The 23892-nt window shown below is 43.7% G+C and overlaps 1 protein-coding gene across 3 annotated transcripts; it reads right to left on the bottom strand.

Annotated features, from left to right (window-relative positions):
• Nucleotides 1-1358: 1358 nt before the first annotated feature.
• RNF20 (ring finger protein 20) lies at nucleotides 1359-23892 on the bottom strand. Of its 3 annotated transcripts, none has more exons than XM_026866586.1 (20): nucleotides 23554-23892; nucleotides 20023-20193; nucleotides 19720-19887; nucleotides 19455-19602; nucleotides 19125-19307; nucleotides 17780-17898; nucleotides 15672-15818; nucleotides 15407-15484; nucleotides 14975-15094; nucleotides 13530-13709; nucleotides 13191-13326; nucleotides 12418-12539; nucleotides 11694-12091; nucleotides 10986-11103; nucleotides 9263-9412; nucleotides 8101-8313; nucleotides 6870-6995; nucleotides 5650-5790; nucleotides 2533-2634; nucleotides 1359-2307 (listed from the first exon to the last, which is right to left on the bottom strand). In XM_026866586.1, the coding sequence occupies exons 1-20, from the start codon at nucleotides 23554-23556 to the stop codon at nucleotides 2131-2133; spliced, it is 3000 nt and encodes a 999-aa protein (XP_026722387.1). In that variant the 5' UTR covers nucleotides 23557-23892; the 3' UTR covers nucleotides 1359-2130. The 3 variants fall into 3 exon arrangements, with proteins under 3 accessions (XP_026722387.1, XP_026722388.1, XP_026722389.1); XM_026866587.1 differs by lacking the exon at nucleotides 23554-23892 and adding an exon at nucleotides 22065-22622; XM_026866588.1 differs by lacking the exon at nucleotides 23554-23892 and adding an exon at nucleotides 21516-21846.

Here is a 23892-nt window from a genome sequence, read left to right as displayed (position 1 = left end):
CAACAGATTTTTGAGAAAGAATCCCCCTTTCCCTTCTTTTACCCCAAAATACTATGGTCTTGATAAACTTTTCATTACTTCCACTCATTCTGGCAAGACAAAACACCACCTAAGATTTTCACGTTTCTCAGTGTATAAATTATAAGCACATAGAGAAATGTTGTCACTTCCAGAATGAGCTTCAAGGACTTCCTGATCTTAAATACTATTTAAAGATAAAAAAAATATTTTTCTTTCTTGGTGAGGAAAGAGGAGTTTCCAAACCTCTTCTGTTAAACAAATCCCAACTGTTTCAAGTCTTTGTTTTCTGCCATGACCAGAGTGAACCCAACACTGCCAATATACACACAGAAGTTTCAAGCTTGACTTTTCAGTAGAAAAGCAACGTGACCTAATGACTGATGAAGGGTAAAGGGGCTTAACACCTCTACAATGGCTGTTTAATTCAGGCTGTTGTTCACAGCTGTAAAAGGCAGTCTGCTGATAGAGCAAAGCTGTTTGAAGATACAGTGTTTGTTGGTGAGCCAGGTCTTGGTTTGATTAACAAGCATTTGTACCACAAAATCTACTATCAGTAATCCTAATGCATTGTTCTTTCTCCATTCTGACGTCATAAATTGTAATCCAGAAAGCAATGTCCAATGAAAGCAGAGGGTTCTGCCTTCTGCTGTAACAGAACTTGTCATACCACAGACTCCCAGGATTCCAGCTTCCTGTTGCAAAAATAGGGTTGTGTTCCTTCTCACTTTTCAGGATTCATAATAATTTACAAGATTGAATTAATATTTTCTGAATTTTTTCAGAAATATAAAAATAATAATGCATACTGAAGAGTCTATAATTAATAGCTTTCACTTTACTATTGTTTCTGTTATTTCCTAAAGCGAATACAGGAAGGTAATACAGATTTTATGAATCAGAGAAGGGACACAGATGTGTCTGACAGTTGCATCTTCCAAGAAAATTAAGTTTACAGGAAAAGCATCATACCTTGTGAAAGAATGTTGTAAATAAATGACTTTGCACTGTGATGTTAGGAGCAGACTTCAAATACAGCCTTGCACTACAGGGAGCATAAGATTATAACCTATGGCATGTCCTTTCATAAAACTCCCAGTGGCCATGACAAAGTGACTGTGTGACTAATCCAGCATCTTGACCCTTCTGTTGTCAGGATTAAGGTAGCAAAGACACAGCTAAAAGGACAAAGGTTGTTTCAGTCAACCATTTTTTTTGAAAGCAGAGGAAGGAAGAAATTGATCTCTCTTTTAGAAGCTTAAAGCTTGTGAAAAATGTTTCCAATAAATGGACAAAGGACAGAAGCAGAGATACTACCAGAGGCAAGAAAAACAGAAAAATAACCCAGATAACAGCTTTTATTAGATTGTGTGCATTACAAGATTAATCTTTGTGTCAAAGTTGCAACGAAGTAACCTCTAAAATTCTCTTCTGGAAGCTAAGGACAATGACAGTAATGCCTCAACCTAGGGGAAGATGTCCACATCAACCAGGGTTCATCAGTGGAATGCTTTTTTCAAAGATTCTCCAACATCTTCTCATCCTCCCCTTCTGGACAGTAATATGTGCGTTTGCTTTTGTGGGGTAGGGAAAATGTTTACTAATGCACCAGCCTTCACAGATTCTTCCCCTAAGTCAGGAAAATACAGGTCCAAGGAATCACTCCACTGAGGTCTACAGGCCTACCTGTTCATTTGCTATTTGGCCCTTTAAGTGGGAAACCATGTGCTCTCAGAAACACTACCATACCTTGATGGGACTTAATTAACATTCAAAGCAAACTCCTTAAATAAAGGCCTCGTTTATCTCTGCTGCAGAAAAGACATCTTCCATCCCATCAAGGCAGGACTTGAGTGAGATGTTCCCAACTTCGCAGTGTGAAAGTGATGGATGGAAATCCTCAAAAACTGGGGGCAAGAATAAAAGAAAAGGGACAAGAAAAGAACCAAGATCCAGAATCTGTTTCCTTCCATACCCTAACCACACTTCCCAGAAGAGACTGCAAACAAGCTGACAGAAGCAGTGACTGCCCCAAAGATGACAATCACAGAAACTGAGGGAGGCTGAGTGGTCAGCATAAGCGGCAACTTTCTGTCACTCCAGTGGAAGGAATCAACCGATGTAGATCCTATGGAAGTCATTGGCACCAAAAGCAGCGTTGCACTTGGGGCACTTACGCTGCCGGGTGTCGTAGCGTGTTTTCACACATTCAAAACAGAAGACATGGAAGCACTTTGTGAGCACAGCATCCTTTTTGCGCATGTTACAGCATGGGCAGGTCAGGCGGGCCTGCAAGACACAACATTATAGTGAGGGCCCACTGCATTGCACTAGGTATGTTGAAAGGTGACTGAAGATTAAGATCCTTCCATTACTCATAAGGAGAAGGTAGTTTCTTCAATGCAAGATAGGGCTACAATGCCAGACAAAAGATGTCAAATACTGAAAATACGACTACACGGCCTTTTGAGTAAAGTAGAATTAAAGAGGGAAGCTGACAGAGCAGCTACTCACCTTGTAATCCTTGATTTCTTCCATCAGTATCTCATCACAGTTGGGAACCATGTCAGGCTTCTTAGTGGTCTCCAGCTTCCTGCGTAACCTAGAAATATCTTCCTGTATAAAAAAAAAATAAGAGACCAGATAAACTAGCAGTATATTCTGTCACAGCTTCTTCAGGGACCAAAGAGAACTAAACTAGCACCTGGCCAAAGGTGCACCTGGCTAAGTAACTCCACTCATACTTTCATCCTCAATAATCCAACAGATTTACCAGAGATTTGTGCTGGGTTTGTGTGTGTGGTGGGGTTTTTGGTAGCATGGGAGGAGCTACAGTGTTGGTCCCTGTGAGAAGCTTCTTGAAGCTCTCCCGTCTCCAAGTCAGAACCACCTCTGGCCAAGGCCCAGCAAATCAGCGATGGTGGCTGTGCCTCTGTGATAACGTATTTAAGAAGGGAAACCTGGGAGAAGGAGCTGGAGTTGTGAGGAGCTGTGAGGGAGATAGCTATTCAAACACTGAGGTCAGTGGAAGAAAGGGCAGGGGGGAGTGGTGGGAGATGCACCAGAGCAGTGACCCCCCCTGTAAACCACAGTGAGAGCACAGGCTGTGCCCTGCAGCTCGTAGAGGTCACTGGTGGAGAAGATGCTGACCTGCAGCCCATGGAGGACTCCATGCTGCTGGAGCAGGTGGCAGTGCCTGAAGAAGATCAGGACTCTGGGGGAAGCCTGTGCTGGAGCAGTTCATCACTGTGAGGACTGCAACATGTGGTAAGGACCCACACTGGAGCAGTTCGGGAAGAGCTGCAACCTGTGGGAAGGACTGTGAGGGGACATTCATGGAGGACTGTCTCCTGTGGGAGGGACCCCACACTGGGGCAGGGGAAGAGTACAAGAAGTCCTCCCTAAGGAGGAGGGAGCAGCAGAGACAACAGGTGATGAACTGACTGCAACCCACATCCCTTAACCCCCTGCACCCATGGAGGGGGAGGAGGGTAGAGAAACTGGGAGCAAAGCTGAGCCTGGGAATAAAGAAGGGGGGAGGGGGAAGAAGGTGTTTTTAAGATGTGGTTCTATTTCTCACTGTCCTACTCTGATTGGAAAATTAAGTGGTGGTGGTGTTTAAATTAAATTGATGCTCCTTTTCTTCCCCTAACAAGTTTTTTTTTTTTCCCATGACCATAATGGGCAAGTATCCCTCCCTGTCCTTACCTCGATCCCTGAGCCTTTTGTTTTATTTTCTCCTTCTTATCCCTGAGGGGGAAGGACTGAGTAATTGGCTGCATGGTGCTCAGTTGCCCTCTAGGCTCAAACCATGACAAGCACAGAAAGTCCATCCTTCACCGATCAGGGTGATTCTTACCGTAATACAATTGATATGGCACACAGCAACTGCAGTAGTGATGGCATACAGCGGCAGTGCTACTTTGCAATTAACATCATGTTATTTAATTCACTGGCTATTCTCACCCAAACTCAAATCCCCTTGAGGCACACATTGAAGCTCCCTGTCCTCCTGCATCACCTACCAAGTGCACCCAGATGCCTGAGCCAAAACAATCCTGTGAATGGGTTTGCCTTTCCCAAGGCAGGACTAACCCTAATGTCTTCCCTAACATAACCATGTGCAGTGGTTTAAGCCCAGAAGGCAACTGAGCACCACAGGGATTGCTCACTCCTTCCTCCTCAGAGATGAGAAGGAAGAGATAAAACAAAAGGCTCAGGGATTGAAGTACAGGGAACGATACTCACCCATTATGATCACAGGAAAAAGACATTCATTAGGGAAGAAAAAGAACATCAAATTTAATTTAAACACCGCCACCACTTAATTTTTCAATCAATCCGAGTAGGGCAGTGTGAAATATAACCACATCTTTAAAAAAAACCTTCCTTCCACCTCTCCCTTCTTCCTGGGCTCAGCTTTGCTCCTGATTTCTCTACATCCTCCCCCACAGTAGTGCAGCGGGGCAGGGGATGGGGTTGTGGTCAGTTCATTGCTCATTGTCTCTGCCGCTCCCTCATCCTCAGGGGGAGGACTCCTCACACTCTTCGCCTGCTCCATCGTGGGGTCCCTCCCACAGCTGAGAGTCCTCTGTGAACGTTCTCTGACATTAGTCCCTCCAACGGGCTGCAGCTCTTCCCAGACTGCTCCAGCTCTTCCCAAACTGCTCCAGCGTGGGTCCCTCCCGCAGGCTGCAGTCCCAGCAAGGCACTGCTGCTGCATGGGTCCCCCACAGGGTCACAGTCTTCTTTGGGTGCACCCACCTACTCCAGTGTAGGGTTCTCCACGGGCTGCAGGTGGGCATCTGCTCCACCGGTGACCTATGTGGGCTGCAAGGTGGGGGTGACCCTGCCCTCTCACCACAGGTTGCAAGGGGGGCCTCTGCTCCAGCACACCTCCCCTATGCCTCTTTCTTCCACTGACCTTGGTGTCTGCACAGGTATCTCCCTCACAGCTCCTACTCTTCCACCCAGGTTTCCCTTCTTAAATATGTTATCACAGAAGCACAGCCACCATCACTAACTGGCTCAGCCTTGGCCAGAGGCAGGTCCAACTTGGGGCCAGGGGAGCTTCCAGAAGCTTTTCACAGGGGCCACCACTGTAGCCTCTCCCCTGCTACCAAAATCGCTGCCACACACACATACTCCTAATACATTCTATCCCTTACCTCTGTGAATCACATAGTTAAGAATTATCATTTAAATCCACATTCATCAGACAATACAACAAACAACCAAACTTTCCCACATTAAACTAACATTATCACAACACTGAACAAAGTACACAATCCACCCTTGTCCCTCCACCACAATTACAACTAAAATTCCCCATAAGTATTCCACTAAAAGGTTCAGTCCATGTTTTGTCCATTACCTATCCCAATTACAATCCTTATCTTCCATTCCTCCTGCCCCATATTGGGTGCCACAAAGAAATGACATTATCATCTGGTGCCGAATGTATTGTCAGTTATCAGTGGACAAAACCTGAAAGAGCCAAGACCTGATGAAGCTGAAACCAAGGTGAAACTGGACTCCAAAAAGAGTAGCGTAGTTGAAACCCACTCCAAGATCAGTGCACAAGGGGACAGACCAAAGCAGATACTGAAGGACTGTACATGAAGTATATACCTCAGCCCTTTTGAAGTTGAACATCTCTTTCTCTCTAGTTACTCTGTTTTCCACAATCTCATCCTGGAAGTCATGCAACTTCTTCTGAGCCAGCTCTAACTGGGCTTTCAAATCATCAGCAAGCTGGGCTGCATCCATGGCCTGAAAAAGAAAACCAGTACAGAAGTGTTAAACACAGAAAAAGAGCTCTAGTGATTTCTAGTCCCTCTGCCTAGCAATCCAAGACTGCTCATAGAATACTCCTCAGGTTGCTGAAAATCTATTTTTTCAATCTAGTTTTGGTACTTCCAAATGGAGTAATTGGAATTGATCCCTAAACATTACTTCAACAGCAAAATATCTTATTATTGACAAGCGCTAATCATTTAACTTCAACGTTCCACTTCAGTAGAGCCAACTCCATCACACTGCAATGCAAGTCACTTAGAAAAATACTGATCACCACACAACTCTCTCCTTGTTAAGTGTTTTCAGTCCTTCACCTTCTACATTTTCTCTAATAAATTGTTTAGAGGCATTCTATAGCTGAACTAGACAGAACTGCAAGATAAATATTTACTTTTTAATCATTTTCTCTCTTCACCAGTTCTCCTATCACTTGCTAACTGGCCCTGCACCAATGAATCTATCAGCCAAGTTCCCTCAACACCACAGACTGCGATATTAAGCAGAAATGGTTGTGTTGAATTCCACCCGTTTCCTGTTCACAGTGGTATTTCTGCTTTACTTTCTGTTTTGATGTCATTCCTGCATTTCTGCTAAAGATGTAATAACAAAGGCAGCATCAACAATGAGACTTAGTCTTATTTTACTCGCAACAGACCTACTTTATTGATTTTAGATATTTGTTAAAGGCCTTAACATTCCCTAGCCATATTTTCCTTACCCCATCTTTCCTATAAAAGCTTTGATCCCAGTTAACTTCATCTGACTGCTGCCTCATCTTTCACAACAGGTTTCCTTTTAAAGGCACCTTACTTCAGCTCCCTAATCAGACTTTCACAGAAACATGTATGATGTGCTCCTTCTTATCAAAGGAAACATCAGTCTACAGATGAGTTTAATCAGAACTCTCTTCAGGACTCTTTGGCCTTCTGGTATACTAGTCCAAAACAAGGGACTATCAGGTTCCATAATACCAATGAGAGCTAGGATTCTTCCATACTTCCCATAGAACAACTCCATCTTACAATCCAAGGGGAAATCAAGCAATCACTCACCTTACGTTTGTTCATCTCCAGAGCCTGTGTTCGGAGACCTAGTTCTTTCTCGCCTGTTCCAATACTGCTTTGCAATAAGTGTTCCTTCTCCTCCAGCTTACGTACAACCTGCAGCTGGGCATCCACCTTGGGAAGGGAGAGAGGAGGTACAAGACTGACATGCAGGCTCTGCAGGTTTTCAGAGTTGTCATTAAAGCTGCAAGCTAAAACTATCCCTGTCTCCTCATCACCAAGGAGTACCTCTTCAGCTTACCTCCTCTCCTTAAACACAGAGACACTAGCAGTCTAAGAACAGTATACAGACCTCTCCAATAAATATTTTAAAACTTAGCAGTCAAGTACTTGCAACAAAGATGTCTTGTTTTTTGTAGGTGGCTTAGAGAACTGCTGCCAGGGAATGAACAGTTCCACCTTGGTTCTAAGGATGGCAGAATATATATGTAGAAGTATCATTACGATAGGAAAATTACTTCCTGCTTTCCTTCTCCCTCCTGCTCTCCACAGCACTGAACCTGTAGGATATTTTATACAGTAATGTCTTTTTCTTACTTAGACAGGTCCCTTTGAAGCCTGATGCAGCATACCTGCGTTGATTCAGGGAACATTCCCTCCTGTACTGATTTTGGTAGGGATACAGTTAATTCTCTTCATAAACAGCTCATATGGTGCTGGATTTTGGATTTTGGGCCAACAAGAGCACTAACAATACCCTACTGCTTTAGCGACTGCTGAACAGTACTTACACAGCATCAAGACTTTCTGTGTCTCATGCTGCCAAGTACGCTGACAATGCACAAGCAGCTGGGACAGCTAACCCCAACTGACCAAAGGAATATGCCATACCATATGACACCACGCTCAGCAATAAAAGCTAGTGGAAAGGAAGAAGCAGGGGGGATGTTCAGAGTTACAACGTTTGTCTTCCCAAGTCACTGTTACAGGTGATAGAGCCCTGCTTTCCTGGAGATGGCTGAACACCTGCCTGCCATGGGAAGTCATGAAGGAATTCCTTGTTTTACTTTCCTTGTGCACACAGCTTTCCTCCAACTACTGAACTGTCTTTATCTCAACCCACCAGTTTTATCACTTTCGCCTTTCCAATTCTCTCCCCCATTCCACTGTGAGAGTGAGCAAGTAGCTGTGTGGAGCTCAGCTGCCTACCAGAGGTAATCCACACCACCTCCACCTTCCCCCATCAGTTCTGTTGTCCTCTCTCCTTCTCTCAGGTTACCTGTGTCTTCAGTGTCAAAACTTGGTCTGCCAGCTCCTCCTTCTCCTCTTTCAGCAGCTTGTGGATCTGGTTGGACTTGATGCGTTCTGACATCAGCTTGAAGTTGGCATCATCCTTCTCCCGAAGCTGCTGCATCAGACGGATGTTTTGCTCCTGCATGTCTTCAAAGGCTTGGCCTGTGACATCCATTTCTGACAGCAGGGCTTCCTCCTCCTGCAAAAGGGTCACAGGCTCTGGAAAAACTGTCTCCCTGTACCCGTTACAATGACCATGAACATTTTACTCAGAGACACCAAACCTAGCACAGATAAAGGAAGGTGTCTTCATATCAGAGAACAGCATCTTGCCAGCATCCAGAAAAAAAGTGCTCCCTGAAAGTCTGCACCACAGCAGAGATTCTCTAAATTAGATGCTTTAAATTAAAAGAGACAGTCACCTCCATAAGCATTCACAGACTGTGGTGTGTCTGCTGGCAAAATCAGCTGTGGCACAGTCATTGCCAGGGCTGGGCAGAAACCGCCTCCCAACATCAGGCAGCTAGCTGAATAGTGTCATAAACACTAGGCCAAGAATTCTGCATGTGAACAACTAAACAGCTTCCACCTAACAGGCTGACAAGCCCCTTAAACTTACTTAGGCTGCTTCAACATGTAGTGACAGGATAGAACAGTTCTGTACTATAAGAATCTGGATTCTAAGAAAGTACATGTCAAGTCACCGGCTTGCCTCTCCTCCACTGAGGTGGTCCTGCTTTCTTATCATTAGATGAAGCCTTATTTTTGTGGAAGAAGGTATGTCAGGGTACCATGCACATGTATTAATTACAAGAACTGTGCAGATAACACTTTTAAAGAGAAATTGTAACCTCCTCCCCTAAAGGCTGATGTAGTCATCTCTCCTCTGTGCTCTTCACCTAGGTCACAAACAATTGAATATTCCCTACCAGACCCCACCATGAGGTTTGTGACACCCTGGTGTTGTGGGGTTTTTTGATCATTTCTCATTTTGGGGTTTTTGCCCCTTTGATAAACAAGGACATCTCTGGCACACAGAGAGGCAGAAATTCTCTCAGGTAATCTTCCTGGCTATAAAATGAAGTCAGTACCTTCCCAGGTGCTCCCAGGTGCTCCAGCCAAGAGAGAACACATCAGAAATTTCTTACCTGCTTAGCCATGGCTAGCTTCTTCTGCAAATACTCAATTTGTTCCTCCACTGCTCGGATCTTGCGGAGGGCATCTTCATCAGCCATCTTTTTACTCTCCTTTTTCTCCTTATCTTCTAGTTCTTTCACTCTCTGCCTCAGTTCTTCCAGCTACAGCAAGGACAAAACAGAAATGACACTAAACACAAAACGTGGCCTCAACATTCTTCAGAGCCTTTTCCCCACAATTCTCTAACACCGGAAAAACTGCCTTCAAGGCATGGGGAAAGGAAACCCATCTCAACAGGACAGTGTATTACTGGCAGGTGGACCATTAAAATGAGCTGCTAGCCCAAGACCCTGATTTCAAACCCCCTGAAAATTCCATAGCATGTTTTATTAGAGTAGGAACATTAGTTCCTTGCAGTTGTATATGTAAGGGTATGTGGATGGAGAGTATCTGCTCCTTTAAGGACATCTGATCAAGGACCTTTTTCAATACAAAAAGTGATAATAAGAGGAAGAGGAAGCCATAAACTAAACATAGAGACAAACATGACAGACAAATGTTAAGGGAGGCAGTGAGATGAGAACCAAACCTGGTCAGTCACAGTGCATGTGAGAGTGTGAGAATGTTTATTCCAGCAAGGTTATCTGACTGTGGACCCTGTAAATTGGGAAACTAAGGCAGAGGGCACGGGAAAAAAACAGAAACAAAATATACGAGACACAGACCTGACAAAACAAACATGGAGACAAAGACAGGAAACAAACCTCTCCAGTTACAATAGCTGATAGGCCACCAAGAAACTACAGGCACCACTTCCAGGAAGTCAACCTGGACTTTGCAACTGCTAAGACTGTAAACCAGAGGTAGATCCTGGACTGGGAGGGCTGCAGGAATTGGTAGAGCTGTACAAACACAGCAGTGAAATGCAGGGGAAGGGAGAGCAAGGATGAAAAGAGAAGGGTATAAAGGGAGCTGGTCACCTGTAAAATGTAGGTAGTCAGTACACCAAGTCCAGCTCAGCCCTGCACATGATCACCACAGCCTGTCCTATCTTCTTCTATCTTCTTATTAAATATTTTCTTAACTATCTCTGTGTAATCTAACTCTCCACCCTATCTGTATATGTGTGCTGCATGGAATAAGTGCTTGCTACAGGTGAGACCTGTATATGAAGAACATAAGAGGGCCCAGGATCACAGGAGTACCAGACAGACAGAGCAGCTGTGCTTCTACTTGAAGGATCTACAAATGTGCGTGTGCTTGTGCACCTAGAGATTGTTGTGCATGTATCTGCAGTAGTGACATTCTATCTTTCCCAGCTGAAGAGGAAGGAGACTTGCCTGTCTATGCTTACATTCTGTGAGTTCTGTATGGACATACTGTTGAAGGCAGTATCTTGTCTGTGGCAGTCTGACTGGACATGTTAGTGTTTTCTCTGTGTGTACATCCCTGGGACATACGCTCAGCTTCACTAGAAGTTGAATCTACAACTGAGAAAGTGAGAACCATGTCCCTCAGTCTGGGCAAAGGGATCATCCCTTCCTTCCCAGAGGAGCACATCCCACAATGTCCCTCATCTCCAGACCATTTCAATCTCTCTTCTAAGTGACAAAGATGAGAAGAGGAACAATCTCCAGTTCTGAAGACAAAACCAACACAGTTCAGGTGCAGAGTATCCAAAAAGAAGTTTTAAGTAACACACTGAGAGAAAAAGGAAAGACAAATGATATTTACCTCAGCTTTTGCCTTCTTCTCAGCTGCCATCAGCTGCACTTTGTCTCTCTGCTCTTTGGGGGCAGAGCGGTACATATCTAGCAAGAGCTTCATCTCCTTCTGGCTCTCCTGGGCCTTCCTAGAAACAGGGAGATAGGTAAGTGTGAGAACACAGCAAAAAAGCTACACTGTTACACATTCAGCATGAAGCCAGAGCAATATCCTCTCCATCTCCCATACAGTACACATATGGATTCATCCTTGGCTCCTCTTACCCTGGTAACGTGAAATAGCCAAGGAGTACATGCTGGAGGCCAAAAAGAAACATGTTCAGGTACACGAGTTGAAAAGCCAAGAGAAGCATGGTGAGGAGGAAATATACCCTAACAGTAAGCAACAAACTATCCATCTCTGCTTTGGTACTGATCCAAGACACAAAGACTACTGTACTCTTTATTAATAAGCTGCTGCTGTAAAACTTTACACCATAGTTATGGCAGCAATAAATAAAGATTACTTGACCTACACCATGAAGTATCTGGTTTGATAATTCATGTTTTAGGCTGTCATAGGAGAAATGTTACTATGCTGTCCAAATCAGATACAGAGGGTGCCAGAAGCCTCTCACTTTACTTCAGTGAAGCTAATTTCGTAACAGCAAGCTACAAGACATCTCAAACACCCCAGTTTGGGCATTACTCAAGCAGGAAAGTGAGGGACAATGCTTACTTGAGCTCAGCTTTCAGCTGTTTGATCACTTCAGCCTCTTTCTTTCTTCCATCTTCATGCTTCCCTTTCTCCTTCTCTTTGGACTCTCTCTCCTTCTCAGATTCCTTCTGCTTCTGCTTCTCCCGTTCGCGTTCCTTTTCCTTTTCTTTCTCCTTCTCTCGCTCTCTCTCTTTCTCTTTTTCCTTCTCTCGTTCCCTCTCCCTCTCCCGTCTCTCTCGCTCTCGCTCCTCTTCATCTCGCCTGGCCTTCATTTCATTAACATCTTCAGAAGCAGCCTTGGGGACAGACACTTGGGCAGAAGAATCATCAGGTTCCTGCTTGATCTCTGGAGGTTCCTCCTTTGTGTCTTCAGTGCTGGACTGGGACTGTAAGAGAGCACTGCCACTGCGAGAGCGGATCTGTGGTGGAACAGCAAGAAAGAAGACGCAGAAAACAAACCATTAAGTTCTTAGCCAGAAATCTACTTTATGCCCCTTCCCTTGTCTTCCCAGATCCATGCTTGCCTGCCCACTCCATAACTGCTATCACTTGTCATGGAACACTATACAGCTACAAAAAATGACTATTCATTTGGTAAGTGAAAGCAGCAGAGCACAGAGCTCCATCAAAAATTACATTGCATCCTGCATGCTTTATCGGAAAGGTTGGTATTGCAGGCAAGGGTGACAGCATTCCCTTGTCCTAGGAACTTTCTGCTCTTTTCTGGCATTTCCTGCTCTGATACCTTGCTCAAGTCAGATTGGGCCTCTCTCAGTTTACGCTTGTATCTTAACACCTCTCCCTTCAGCTGGTGGTTGTGATTCTGGAGGCTGCTGATGAGATGACGCATCTCCCGATTAATTGGGCCTACAAAAACAGAAACACAACTGCAACGAAACACACTTTTGCCAACCTTCTGCAAGAACTTCCACAGAGATGAAGAACAAACTAAGTAACAATGACAAAGAACCAAAATAAGACTACTATCATTCTGCCACACAACATAGCAACATAACAAATTTGCAGAAAACAACTCATGCCAATTTTACATGCAATCACAAGTCCTTGCAAATTCCCAGTTGGAATTTTCCCTTAATACTACTTTTTTCCCATGTTCATAAAGGAAATGTGTTATGCTACAGAATTTAAATACTACTTCAGAAAACTTCTTTATTTTCTCTGATGAAATTTGAAAATTATTGGTTTCCTATTCAAGCTGTCATTCCAGATTTGTAAATGAATTCCCACAAAAGTAATTTTTAATAATGCAAAATACTCTGTCATAAACCAAATTATTAGCAAAATGTATGTATTTTGCAGCATCTAAAAGGAAGTCAGATAACATGGAACTGGCCTCCCAGTGAAGAGGTTTGTTTCATAAGATTGAAACTTGCCAGAACAAATATTGAACAGCAGACAAAAAAGCAAACCAGGTGTTTTACTGCAGTGCAGCTTCTAATGAGCACTGGCTTGCGGCAGGAAAGTTGTGTTTTTAAGCACAGCAGAAAAACTCCATACCTGCTTGTTCATTGGCAGCCAGCGTCTGTTCAAACTCTATCCTCAACATCTCATATTCTTTGCGGACTTGTGCCAGTGTGTCCTCTAGCTGAATCACCTCTGTGCGTAGTTTCTTGTGAAGGCTGACCTCGTCCCTCTGAGGAATAAAAAGGGGACAGAACTTGGTGCTGTGACCCTGGAGTTATCTCTCACCATGTCAACAAAAGATGAGTATCAACAAAACAGATGAATTACTGCCAGGAAGATAAATTTCCTGAATGTTCCCAGAGTCACCCAGACCCAGCAGCAAAGGTCAGTGGGATGACAACATTCCCTAGTCTGATGCAGCAGAAGTGCTACCTCAATTAGTTCCACCTGGCGCTGGTGTGTAGTGCGGGTGCCATGAAGCAGAGTTCGGGCCTCATCAAGATGTGCCTTCAGCTGGAGACTCTCATTATACAAAACAGAAAATTGGGACTGCATGCAGCGATATTCTGGGGTCTCCTTCACAGCCTCTTCCACTGCTCGTCGCAGCTCAACCTAGTCAGGACACAAGAAAACACCACAGGAATAAAAAAGCATCTCCTTGTCCTTGGTATCTATTTTGCAAGGTAGGAGAACATCGAATCAACCTGCCACAAAGTCAAAAGTAGCACTTTAATACCATTGCTATGAAGCAGATACATGTGATATGGTTCAGTATCAATTTTTAAACAGTCCGCTTTCTCTGTATGCACTAGGCTGTTTCTCCTTCGTACTCAAAAGTTTCTTGCTTGTCAGGTTCTGCAATAGTTTTTCTCAAAGATATGAGCTTGGAAAACATGATATACCCTCTCAATGGATTTACTGTAAAACAATAATCACCTAAATCAATAAAGATGAACATACAGAAAAGTATGATAGAAAACTAGTGAAAATATGTGTGCAAGTAGTCATTGTCAGCCTTCTACCCGTAAGAGACATTTATGACTGAAAGAGAAATGAGAGAAAGCAGAAGTACAGAACCTGAATTTTCCCTACAAAAAAATTTAGCAATTGATTGTGACTACCAGCAGTGAAATGGACGCATATATACACACATACAGTTTAACACTAATTAAGAGAAAAAGAAAGTTGTAAGCCAAATGGTGTTTCTCTTAAACTCGTGGATAAACAGAATTGAGGTGCCTCAAGACAGTTTCTGAAATCTCATTATTGAAGCTTAGGTTATCAGCTCAGACATTTCTTGTAACTGGCTATCAGATCTATTGAGCACCAAGATAAAATTAAGATTATTCTCTAGATCATATACTTATCTACTATAGTCACAGGTTTTTGCATTACCACCTTCAAGGCATAAGAAATTCATACGCTGTTTCCTATCTGTCCATTCTACCACATAGGGAAAAATTGAAGTTCAACTCTTTCAAGAGCCTGTCTCCTACACAGGTTGCCCGATTTCTTCAGTTCTCTCATTCCACTTGCATGGGGCGGAGGAAAAGTGGAAGAGGGACCAATACTTGTAAAGAGGTAAAATTAGTTTTACCCAGACATCATTAAAATGTACTGAATAGATCAGAATAGAAAACAGGAAATAAGAAACAATTACAATTTCCAATTATAACCACATGATGTCACCAATGCACTGAACTGCAAGTCCCACAAACTTGCTAAACTGTACCTTGTACAAAATATAACCCAGCTAAAGAGCAAGTACAGCACAGAATAGTATATTCATCAGGTTTTCTGGAGACACAGCACAGCAAGACAGAGGGCAACAAACCATACAGCACACTTTCATCCTCAAATAGGTACAGATGTCATACCTTGAGTTTTTCATTCTGTGTTGTTACTTCCTCAAGATCCTGGCGTAGTTCCTCTAACTCGCTGAGGCGATTCCCAGCAAGCTCTTTATTCTCTTCCAGTTCTGCATTCATCTCCTCAAACTGTTGGAGATAAATGCCTTGTAAATCCTACTGCTAATGTATCAGCTGAGGGTACTTATTAAGCAACTGTTTATACAGTAACAGAAATTACATACTTAACTGTCAGGTAACATCACCAAGTGAAACAGAATCTACTTTCATCAGGTCTGTTTCACAGGTAGGAAACTTGTACACAGACAAAATGGCTTGCCCAGAGACACACAGATTTGTGGCAAAGGAGGTATCTAATTTCTATTCCAATCTACGGACCTATACATAAGCTCTTCTTGACTTTATTCTTCCCCTTGCCCACAGCCAAGCCCCTGACATTACCTTGCGGGCATTAATAGTGATTGTGCCTCCATAGAGGCTGCTCCCAGCTCCATACACCTTGTAGCCTTTCGAATTCACCTGCAAAAAAGCAACAGATTTAATCAATACCCAATTAAAGGCCAAGACAACTGATACAACAAAGTCAAGACCAAAGATGGTACACTACAGGTTCTCCCTTCTCACAGCGTAGTACCATAAGATAATGTCACACATATCAAAACTACAACCATTTCTCTGGTTTCCTGTCAAAGAGGATGGTGCTTACTCGTTCCAGAACATCTGCTAAGTGCCGGTTGAGCCTCTGCTCCCTCTTGCGTATCTTGTCAATATCCCACTGAAGGTCATCAATCATAGTCTCCAGAACAGACACCCGAGATTCTGCTGTCTCCACTCTCTCTTGCAGCTTGGAGAACTGCAATCAGAAGAGCATTTCAGCCAGCATATTGAATAAAATCAACGTTTTCTGAGACTGTTCAGTATTAATTTTTCTCTTATACATCATATCCTGGATTCATGTGCTTTCCACCCATCTTTTGCTGGCTACAGACTACCCAATGAATTGTCCTGAATTTTACATTGACTGAATCCCACAGTAATGATAATAAGATAAAACTGAAAATGAAGAAACAGCAAGAAGCTGGTAATATCTGGCAAAACAGAGGCAGCCACCTTCAGCTTATTTAAAGGCACTTTTTTTTTCCAGATCTTTTCAATCCACATGTTCATCTACTCCACAGATCACTGAAGTGCTTGGTCATCTAACACAGAGCAAGAAGGCCAGTGTTAACATAGTTTTTAAAAGAACTGAAACCTCTGAAACAAATACTACCAATAATGCAAATCTGTTAATGACTGGGATCATCTTACAATTAATGTCATTACACTTTCATATATGATGCAGAGAAAACAAGGAATCTGAAACGACACAACTGTCATGTCAAGTGTCTTGGATGTCTACACAACCTTAGCATCACCTTACCACCTCCTCTGCTCTGTTTTCTTTTTAAATTAAATCCATTAAACTCACCAGTTTGGTTATACTTTTTCGTTCAGTGATATAACAAGCAAATCAATCCAAATTACACAGAAAAATCTATGTACAGTTCTCCACAACAACCACCCTTTCCATAACCTTTGTTCACAACACAACTTTCAAACCGTGTTGCTCCTGTCCCTCTCTAAGGCAATAACCTGCTTTCCAAGCTATAGTAATGTGGTGAGTTGTCTGTGGCTGGATGCCAAATGCTCATCAAAGCTGCTCTATTGCTCATCCTCCTCAACTGGACAGAGGAGAGCATGCAATGAAAGGCTCGTAGGTGGAGATAAGGACAGGTTGAGATCATTCACCCATTACCATCACAGGCAAAACAGATTCAACTTGGGAAAACTAACACTGCCAATGAAATCAGCGTAGAGTAATGAGAAATAAAATTGATCTTAAAAAACACCTTGCCCCAATCCCTCCCTTATTCCCAATTTCTCTACTCCCCAGTGGCACAGGGGGATGGGGAATGGAGGTTGTGGTCAGTTCATCACATCTTGTCCTGCTGCTCCTTACTCCTCTGGGGGACAACTCCCCACACTCCTCCCTCACTCCAGCATGGGGTCCCTCCTATGGGAGACAGTTCTCCATTAACTTCTCCAGCATAGGTCCTTCCCACAGGCTGCAGCTCTTCTTGACCTGCCCCAGCGTGGGTCCCTTCCCTGGGCTGCAGTCCCTCACAAACAGGCTGCTCTAGCATGGGTCCCCCACCGGGTCACAAGTCCTGCCAGCAAACCCGCTCCAGCCTGGGCTCCTCTCTCCACGGGGCCACAGGTCCTGCCAGGAGCCTGCTCCAGCACGGGCTTCCCGCCGGGTCACAGCCTCCTTCAGGCACATTCCCCTGCTCCGGGGTGGGCTCCTCCCCAGGCTGCAGGTGGAGATCTGCTCCCCCATGGACCTCCCCGGGCGCAGGGCACAGCTGCCTCACCACGGCCTGCGCCGCGGGCTGCGGGGGAATCCTGCTCTGGTGTCTGGAGAATCTCCTCATCCTCCTTCACTGACCTGGGTGTCTGCAGAGTTGTTTCCCTCACACGTTCCCACCCCTCTCTCTGGCTGCAATTACTCTCACATAGTCTTTTTTCCCTTTCTTAAATAAATTATCACAGGGGCGCTGCCACTGTCACTGATGGGCTCAGCCTCGGCCAGCAGTGGATTTATCTTGGAGCCAGCTGGCTCTGTCAGACACAGGGGGAGCTCCTGGCAGAGTCTTACAGAAGCCACCCCTGTAGCTCCCTGCTACCAAAACCTTACCATGCAAACCCAATACAGGCAAATAAAAATGATTCTAAGCAGGACCCTAAAGCAGATTTCTTTCTCTCTCCTTTTCATACCTCCTGAGACATGATCCGGTGCTTCTCCTGAAGAACATCAGCCAGCTCCTGCAGCCGTCCATTTTCATGTGAGAGGTAGGTATTAAGCTCCAGGACTGCTTCTTCCATCAATGAAATATCTGAGAGACACATAAAGAAAAGCAAATGACAGAAATCAAGGAAGATTGGTTTTAATTCTTAAACAGCAAAGAGAGAAAAAAGAAAACAGAAAAGGAAATTTCTGGTTTTAACTTCTGCTTACTGTATCGCTCCAGCAGGTGGTTCCTGAGAGTCCAATCTCCAGCCACACAAAGCTTTGACTTGCATTCACTAAGCAAAAGGCTTTGCAGTTTAACATACTACTCATTTCTGATTGTCAAGTGCCATCCCCTAATGTCAGAGATCATTCCAACTGTGTTAGTAACAGCAACACAAAACATGCCCTTGTAATCCAGTGACACCCTAAAGCAGATTAATGTGTAAACCTGCAACAACAGGTAGCTTGAGCTAACATACCAGATGACAATTAACAACAAGTGAGTACAGGCTCACACTGCACTAATGCTAATTCTACTAGAGTTTAAGACTGCCAGCTAAGGAGAGTAATGCTTTGCTACAGCACTGCTACACTTGCCAGAGCTCCTTGATTAAAGCATCCTTAATTAGAGCACTCTGGATAGAAGGCAAACTGAAGATAAGTTGATATTCCACCTGAATTTTAATTCAAAAGATTAAAATTCTAACCTTAAGCTAATCAAGTTTTTCAGAGAGTCATCTGAGTGTCCACTGAATCTGCTACATTAATTTTCAGAAGCTAGTCATTTGGCTTTCTTCTGCTGTGTTCAAAATTGATGGCTACACTTGGCATACCGAGATGTTAGATGGCTACCATTTTGTTCAAAGCTCAGTGGAAAGAGGACCTGGTTATTCCTACACCTTTTACTAAACTGCAAGTGAGAAGGAGTCCAACGTCAGCTTGCAATACTGATTTCACTTCTTTACTTGTAAGCATGAAGACTTTTCTCAGTGGCTGAGGACAGCTGCGTGATAAGGTTCAAATGTAATATGTAACTTATCAGGTGCATGAACATACTACTGGCAGGAACAAGCCTTTCCTTAGCCCAGCACACTGCAGAGTTCTCAGCATTCCAATTTAGAGGCAGTTATTACATATTTCTAACATATGGTATTAGTCTTTATTAAAGGTTTTGGTTACTGAGAGTTTGTAAAGCTAAGCTAATTTATTTTAGAAAATCAATGAGCATGAGAAGGACTAGGCCTTAATGCATACAATGCAAAATCATGTCTAAGATGGGAAGAGGTTAGGATTCTTGCTATCAGCCAGTGATCGGCACCTTGGTCATACCTCCACTATTCAGCTTGTGGGACAGCACATCCACTTTCTCCTGCAGCTTGTCATACATTGTCACAATCTGGGCAACAGCACGGCGGGAGGACTCTACACGCTCCTGCAGCTGAGATTCTATCTCCTCACTAGTGCTGCTGGCCAGAGTGGCTAGGAAGGAGAACGCTGGCTCCAGTCCTTCACCTGGGAACAGATAGAGGTGTAGAAAAGTAAGTGTGCGACATATCACTAGTCTTCACAACCAGAGAGTTGTCACCCTATAGAAAGGGACATCAACACTGTCCACAGCTGAAATCCATCTTTTCCACTGCCACCAGCCAGATGCCTCACCTCGTTCCCTCTCATCTTTGCGCTCCTGATTACTGTCCGAGTCTGGTTCAGGTTCTGGTACAACCAATGCTTTTCTTTCAGACAAAAGGTCTCCAAGACCTTGGTCCAGGTCAAAGCGTTTAAGGATGATGCGGATATTTTCATCAAACTGAATAATGAAACAGGGAAGACAAGACAAAGAATGGATGTGAATAAAAGGTGTGCAGTGAAACAGTAGAAGAGACAAAAGAATAGTGTATATAAAATAACAAAGCATGTTACTAACCTGATTCCAGTACCGATTGATAATAAGCAGAGAGGCATCATCAGTGGCCTGCCGACGCTCCAGCTTCTCAATGTGCTCTCGTAGCTCATCTTCAATGGCTTGCCGCTGGTCCAGCATCTCTGCTAGTTTCCGGTTCTTAGTCTGTAGGGTTCGGATGTCCATCTCCTCCTGTGCAGAAGCACAAGGCAAGGAACATTTCACACAAACCAGATCACCATGCTCACACAGAAAGCAGACAAATATTTTTGTTTCCAGATGAAAAATATGCAAAAGCTTGAGTGAGGGTATGCAAGGAAGGCATACCGTTGAAGAAACACCACCAAGTTTAATGGTCTCCACTGTGGTCCCCGAATCTTCAACCCCCGCCTTCTTCTCTGGAGGTGCAGAAGGGCCAGGCTCTCCAGCTGTTCTTTTATTGCCAATTCCAGACATGGTGACCAAAGCATATAGTCTTCCACCTTCTCTAAATTCCTCCTGAACATTAAAAAACAGTATTGAAAAAACCCCTAGCAAACACACATCCAACACAATTAACTCAGTTTAGAGTTTTAAACATACTGATCCATCATAGTAACAAGATGCTCAACACAGTACAGACCTGTCCTGGTTCAGCCAGGATAGGGTTAAGTTTCCCCAGCAGAGAGAGAGGAGGAAGGGATCTCCAGCTGGGTTATCCATACCATGCTGGTGTCAGGTCCACGGGCAGGAAACTTTGATTTAACTCTGGCTTTTTGGTGGCGGGACCCACACGTCGGCTTTGTTCCGTACCATTTTGCTGTATTTCTCTGTATATCGTTTGTCTTGTTCATTGTTATTGCTATTCATTGTTGTTATCATTGCCACTGTTGTTGTTCAGATTGTTTATCACACTGTTGTATTAAATTTCTTCTTATTTTAAGCCGGGGTTTGTGCCTCACTGCCAGCCCGACCGGCTGCGGGTGGGGGAGGAGCAACAGCAACGTGCTCTCTGGTCCCAGCAGGGCTTAAACCAACACAAGACCACATAACTCAAAAGGTTTGGGAAAATACTGGTCAAACATTAAGTCTTAAAAGACGCCACTAGGATTACCACTGCAAACAACGAGTTGATGGGAAAAAAATCCACTGATCTGTAATGCTGAAACGGAAGCACTGTAATTTATCATGGTTTTTGGGAAAAAATATTCGTGCAGGGTCAGTCTCTGCTTTTTAGATCTCTCTCTGTATTAACAAAAATGATCAGGGTTAGACTCTAGCAAGCAACTGAGACTGTGTATTATGTGGCATCAGTTCACTTCATGCCAATCAAATTGTTCTTATTATATCAATATTCAAATTCGGTCAAAGCCAAGGGCAGCAATACCTTGAAGATGAGGCCTGAAAAAGCTTACATAGAGACCTTACAAATCCTATGGAACTGAACAGTGATTCCAAGACAAGATTTGTAAAGACCCATTTGAAGATTTTTCCCGTGTATCAGGAGAGACGCAGACAGATTTGAAGATTATATATTCCCAAATAATGCAATCTGAAAAGCTCTGGACTACTAGTTACAGAATCACAGAATAGTTGGTGCTGGAAGGGATCTCTGCAGATCACCTGCTCCATCCCCCTGAATAATGCAGGGTCAACCTGCACAAGTTGCCAAGGGCCTACAACCAGTCAGCTTCTGAGTATCTCCAGGGATAGAAACTCTGACGTGTGTCTGCATAACCTATCCCAGTACTTGATGGCCCTCAGCATTAAAAGTTTTTTCTTATGTTTGAACAGTATTTCTTGCAGTTCCCTAAAATATTTAGAAAAATATCAAGTATCTCCTTAAAAGCTTTCTAAGCCAAATGTAGCAATATTGATGGAAAATGAAACCAATTAGATCTTTATTCGATGTAAGCAGCAGCATTCTCCCATGTTCACTGATGCTGTGCCAACGCAATCCACAGATCCCTCTCTACCTCTAAATTAAATGAAACCCAGAACTAAATGAAATGCAGACCATATAAGTAAGATTTGTATTGTTCCATTTACATTTATAATGGCATTTACAGTTAAGCCAAGGGTTACAAATAGAACCTGCTAGTTCTCATGTAATAGCTTTACTTGAGCAATTCTACTGAAAGCAATAAGGCTACAGTATTTTTAAGATTAAGCTGGTACACTGCTTTGTCAAATTTTATCACTTTAAAAGAACTTTAGCTTAGCACTGCCCTTCACCATAATAACATAAAGAATATTTCTTCACCAAAATAATATAAAGAATATTTCTAAATGAGTTACTGAAACAGCACATATAGTGCTCCTGTAACCTGTCTTTTAATGTAAGTATTAAATACACGTCAAAAATAAAAAATAAACAACTTCCACTTAACTATTTTCCTCCTTTTAGCACCGGAATTCAGTGGATATTGATTTTAGCTGGAATGACTAGGCCACTGGAGGGGATGGGAGGAACAGCTGTCACTAAAAACATCTGCTATCTGTCAGTCCAGCAAGACACTAGTGACATTCATATTTTTTGTCCACAGACAAAATATTTCTTCTGCTACCTCCTAACACCATCCCTCACAGCTCTACCTTCCCCTCTCCCCACTACTCACTTCCTTACGTACTGTACACCCGGACCTGATAGACTAATTTTTCGTAACCACAGACCCGCTTTTTCCTTTAGGAATGCAATCTTACTCTCAGTCCTAGCCTATTCACATTCTTGTCTCCCCCCAAAAATCATACTGACTCACCAGATTGACTGTCCTCCCTACCAGGGACTCAGCTTCAAATTAATCCCCCTCTTATTAAAACCATCTAACACAGAGACCAAAATACACCTCTAACTGGCACTCCCCACATCTATCCCTTGCCAAAAGTTATCTACTCTGACCACCAACAATCTCCTGCAGAGAGCAAACTTGCCACTTAGCCACTCGTCTACAACCGTGTTCTGCTGCTTAAGGATACCAATTAAACTCAGACACCAGAGTGAAAAGAGCAGGTGTGTTTCACTAGTGATAACCAATGTAACAGTGTAATACAGAAAACACGCAGTAAGAAAAAGCAGAATAGTGCACTTAAAGCAGCAAACAGGAAAATACAGCGTAATGCATCAAATCATTACTACCTGAGACAGAATAGTGATTAAGAAAGATCCATCACCACTTGCATATGTTACTATCATCCAGCCCCGCAGTGGCTGGGCAGCCCCGGTTACAGCGACGGTTTGCAGAGCCTGTCCCGGCAAGGGGGAAATCCTGCGCGGTGCCTCCACCTGTAGGTGAGGCTTCCAGAGTCACTGCAAAGGGGCCCAGCCTTGTATACCAGAGATCGACAGGCCAGCATAGCTGGCACCTTTGATTTGAGAGGAAAATTTCTGGTTTCATCCTCCCGTTGGATTCCACCCAAAGCCTGGCCAGGGCTTGAGGGGGGAAACCAAGGAAGTTTCTAACAAGGCCAGATCCTTGGGTTCTCAGCCTTGAACAAGGCTGAACAAGGGAAGTTGGAGACATTCTCTCCTCACTACTGATTCTATTTTGTCTAAGCTGCATCTTTCACTAGCGAGTTTACATACTTTGTTAATGATTACAGACTAAGTTAGCATCTTCAGCTTGTGGCCTGTTGTTCAGGCTTCAGTACTTCAAAGCTTTAGCACTTTTTACATCAGCATAAGTGGGTTGTTATAACTTAGTACAATACCTACTAGCACAATCGTTATCAGTTATAAAACATTCAGGATTCATCTATAGGTCAACTCTGGCTTGGGCCAGTTGTCCAAGCCTTAGCACTTCAAACCCATGCCCACCAACTGTGTTTGAGCCTTTTCATAAGCTCGTGGCACCTCTGGTCAAAAAACCTTCCAAAACTCACCATTCCGTTTCCTACACACACCAACCACTCTCTACATTTTCATTTTTTGTTCATATAACCCGCAGCCCTTTAGACTATCACAAAAACCTGTCGTGGCCGCCCATTCAAGTCTGAAAGACTTCCCCCAGAAACACTGCATAAGGCTCCACATCGCCCACCCGAGACCTCTCCACACGGAACAAGAAACCCACTCCAATGCGCCACTGACTCCCCAGGCACAAGCAGGGAGCCACCTCGCTGATCCCCACACCCTCAGAGACGTGCCCTAACACTGTTCCTGTCTTCCACGCTCTGCGGGGAACCCCACGCTCCTGCCACTGACCCCACGCCCACCCCGGA

This window comes from Athene cunicularia (genome assembly GCF_003259725.1).
Source record: "Athene cunicularia isolate RWA chromosome Z unlocalized genomic scaffold, athCun1 chrZ_part3, whole genome shotgun sequence".
Lineage (NCBI taxonomy): Eukaryota > Metazoa > Chordata > Aves > Strigiformes > Strigidae > Athene > Athene cunicularia.
This window is presented reverse-complemented; position numbering and strand designations above follow the sequence as displayed.

What these genes read in the sequence shown, in the direction of transcription:
- RNF20 (XM_026866586.1), bottom strand. An exon ending in CAAAGATGAGAGGGAACGAG is followed by an intron (nt 19,308 to 19,454) that starts GTGAGGCATCTG and finishes ATCTGTTCCCAG; the next exon opens with GTGAAGGACTGGAGCCAGCG. An exon ending in GGCTGCCAATGAACAAGCAG is followed by an intron (nt 12,540 to 13,190) that starts GTATGGAGTTTT and finishes CTGTTTTTGTAG; the next exon opens with GCCCAATTAATCGGGAGATG.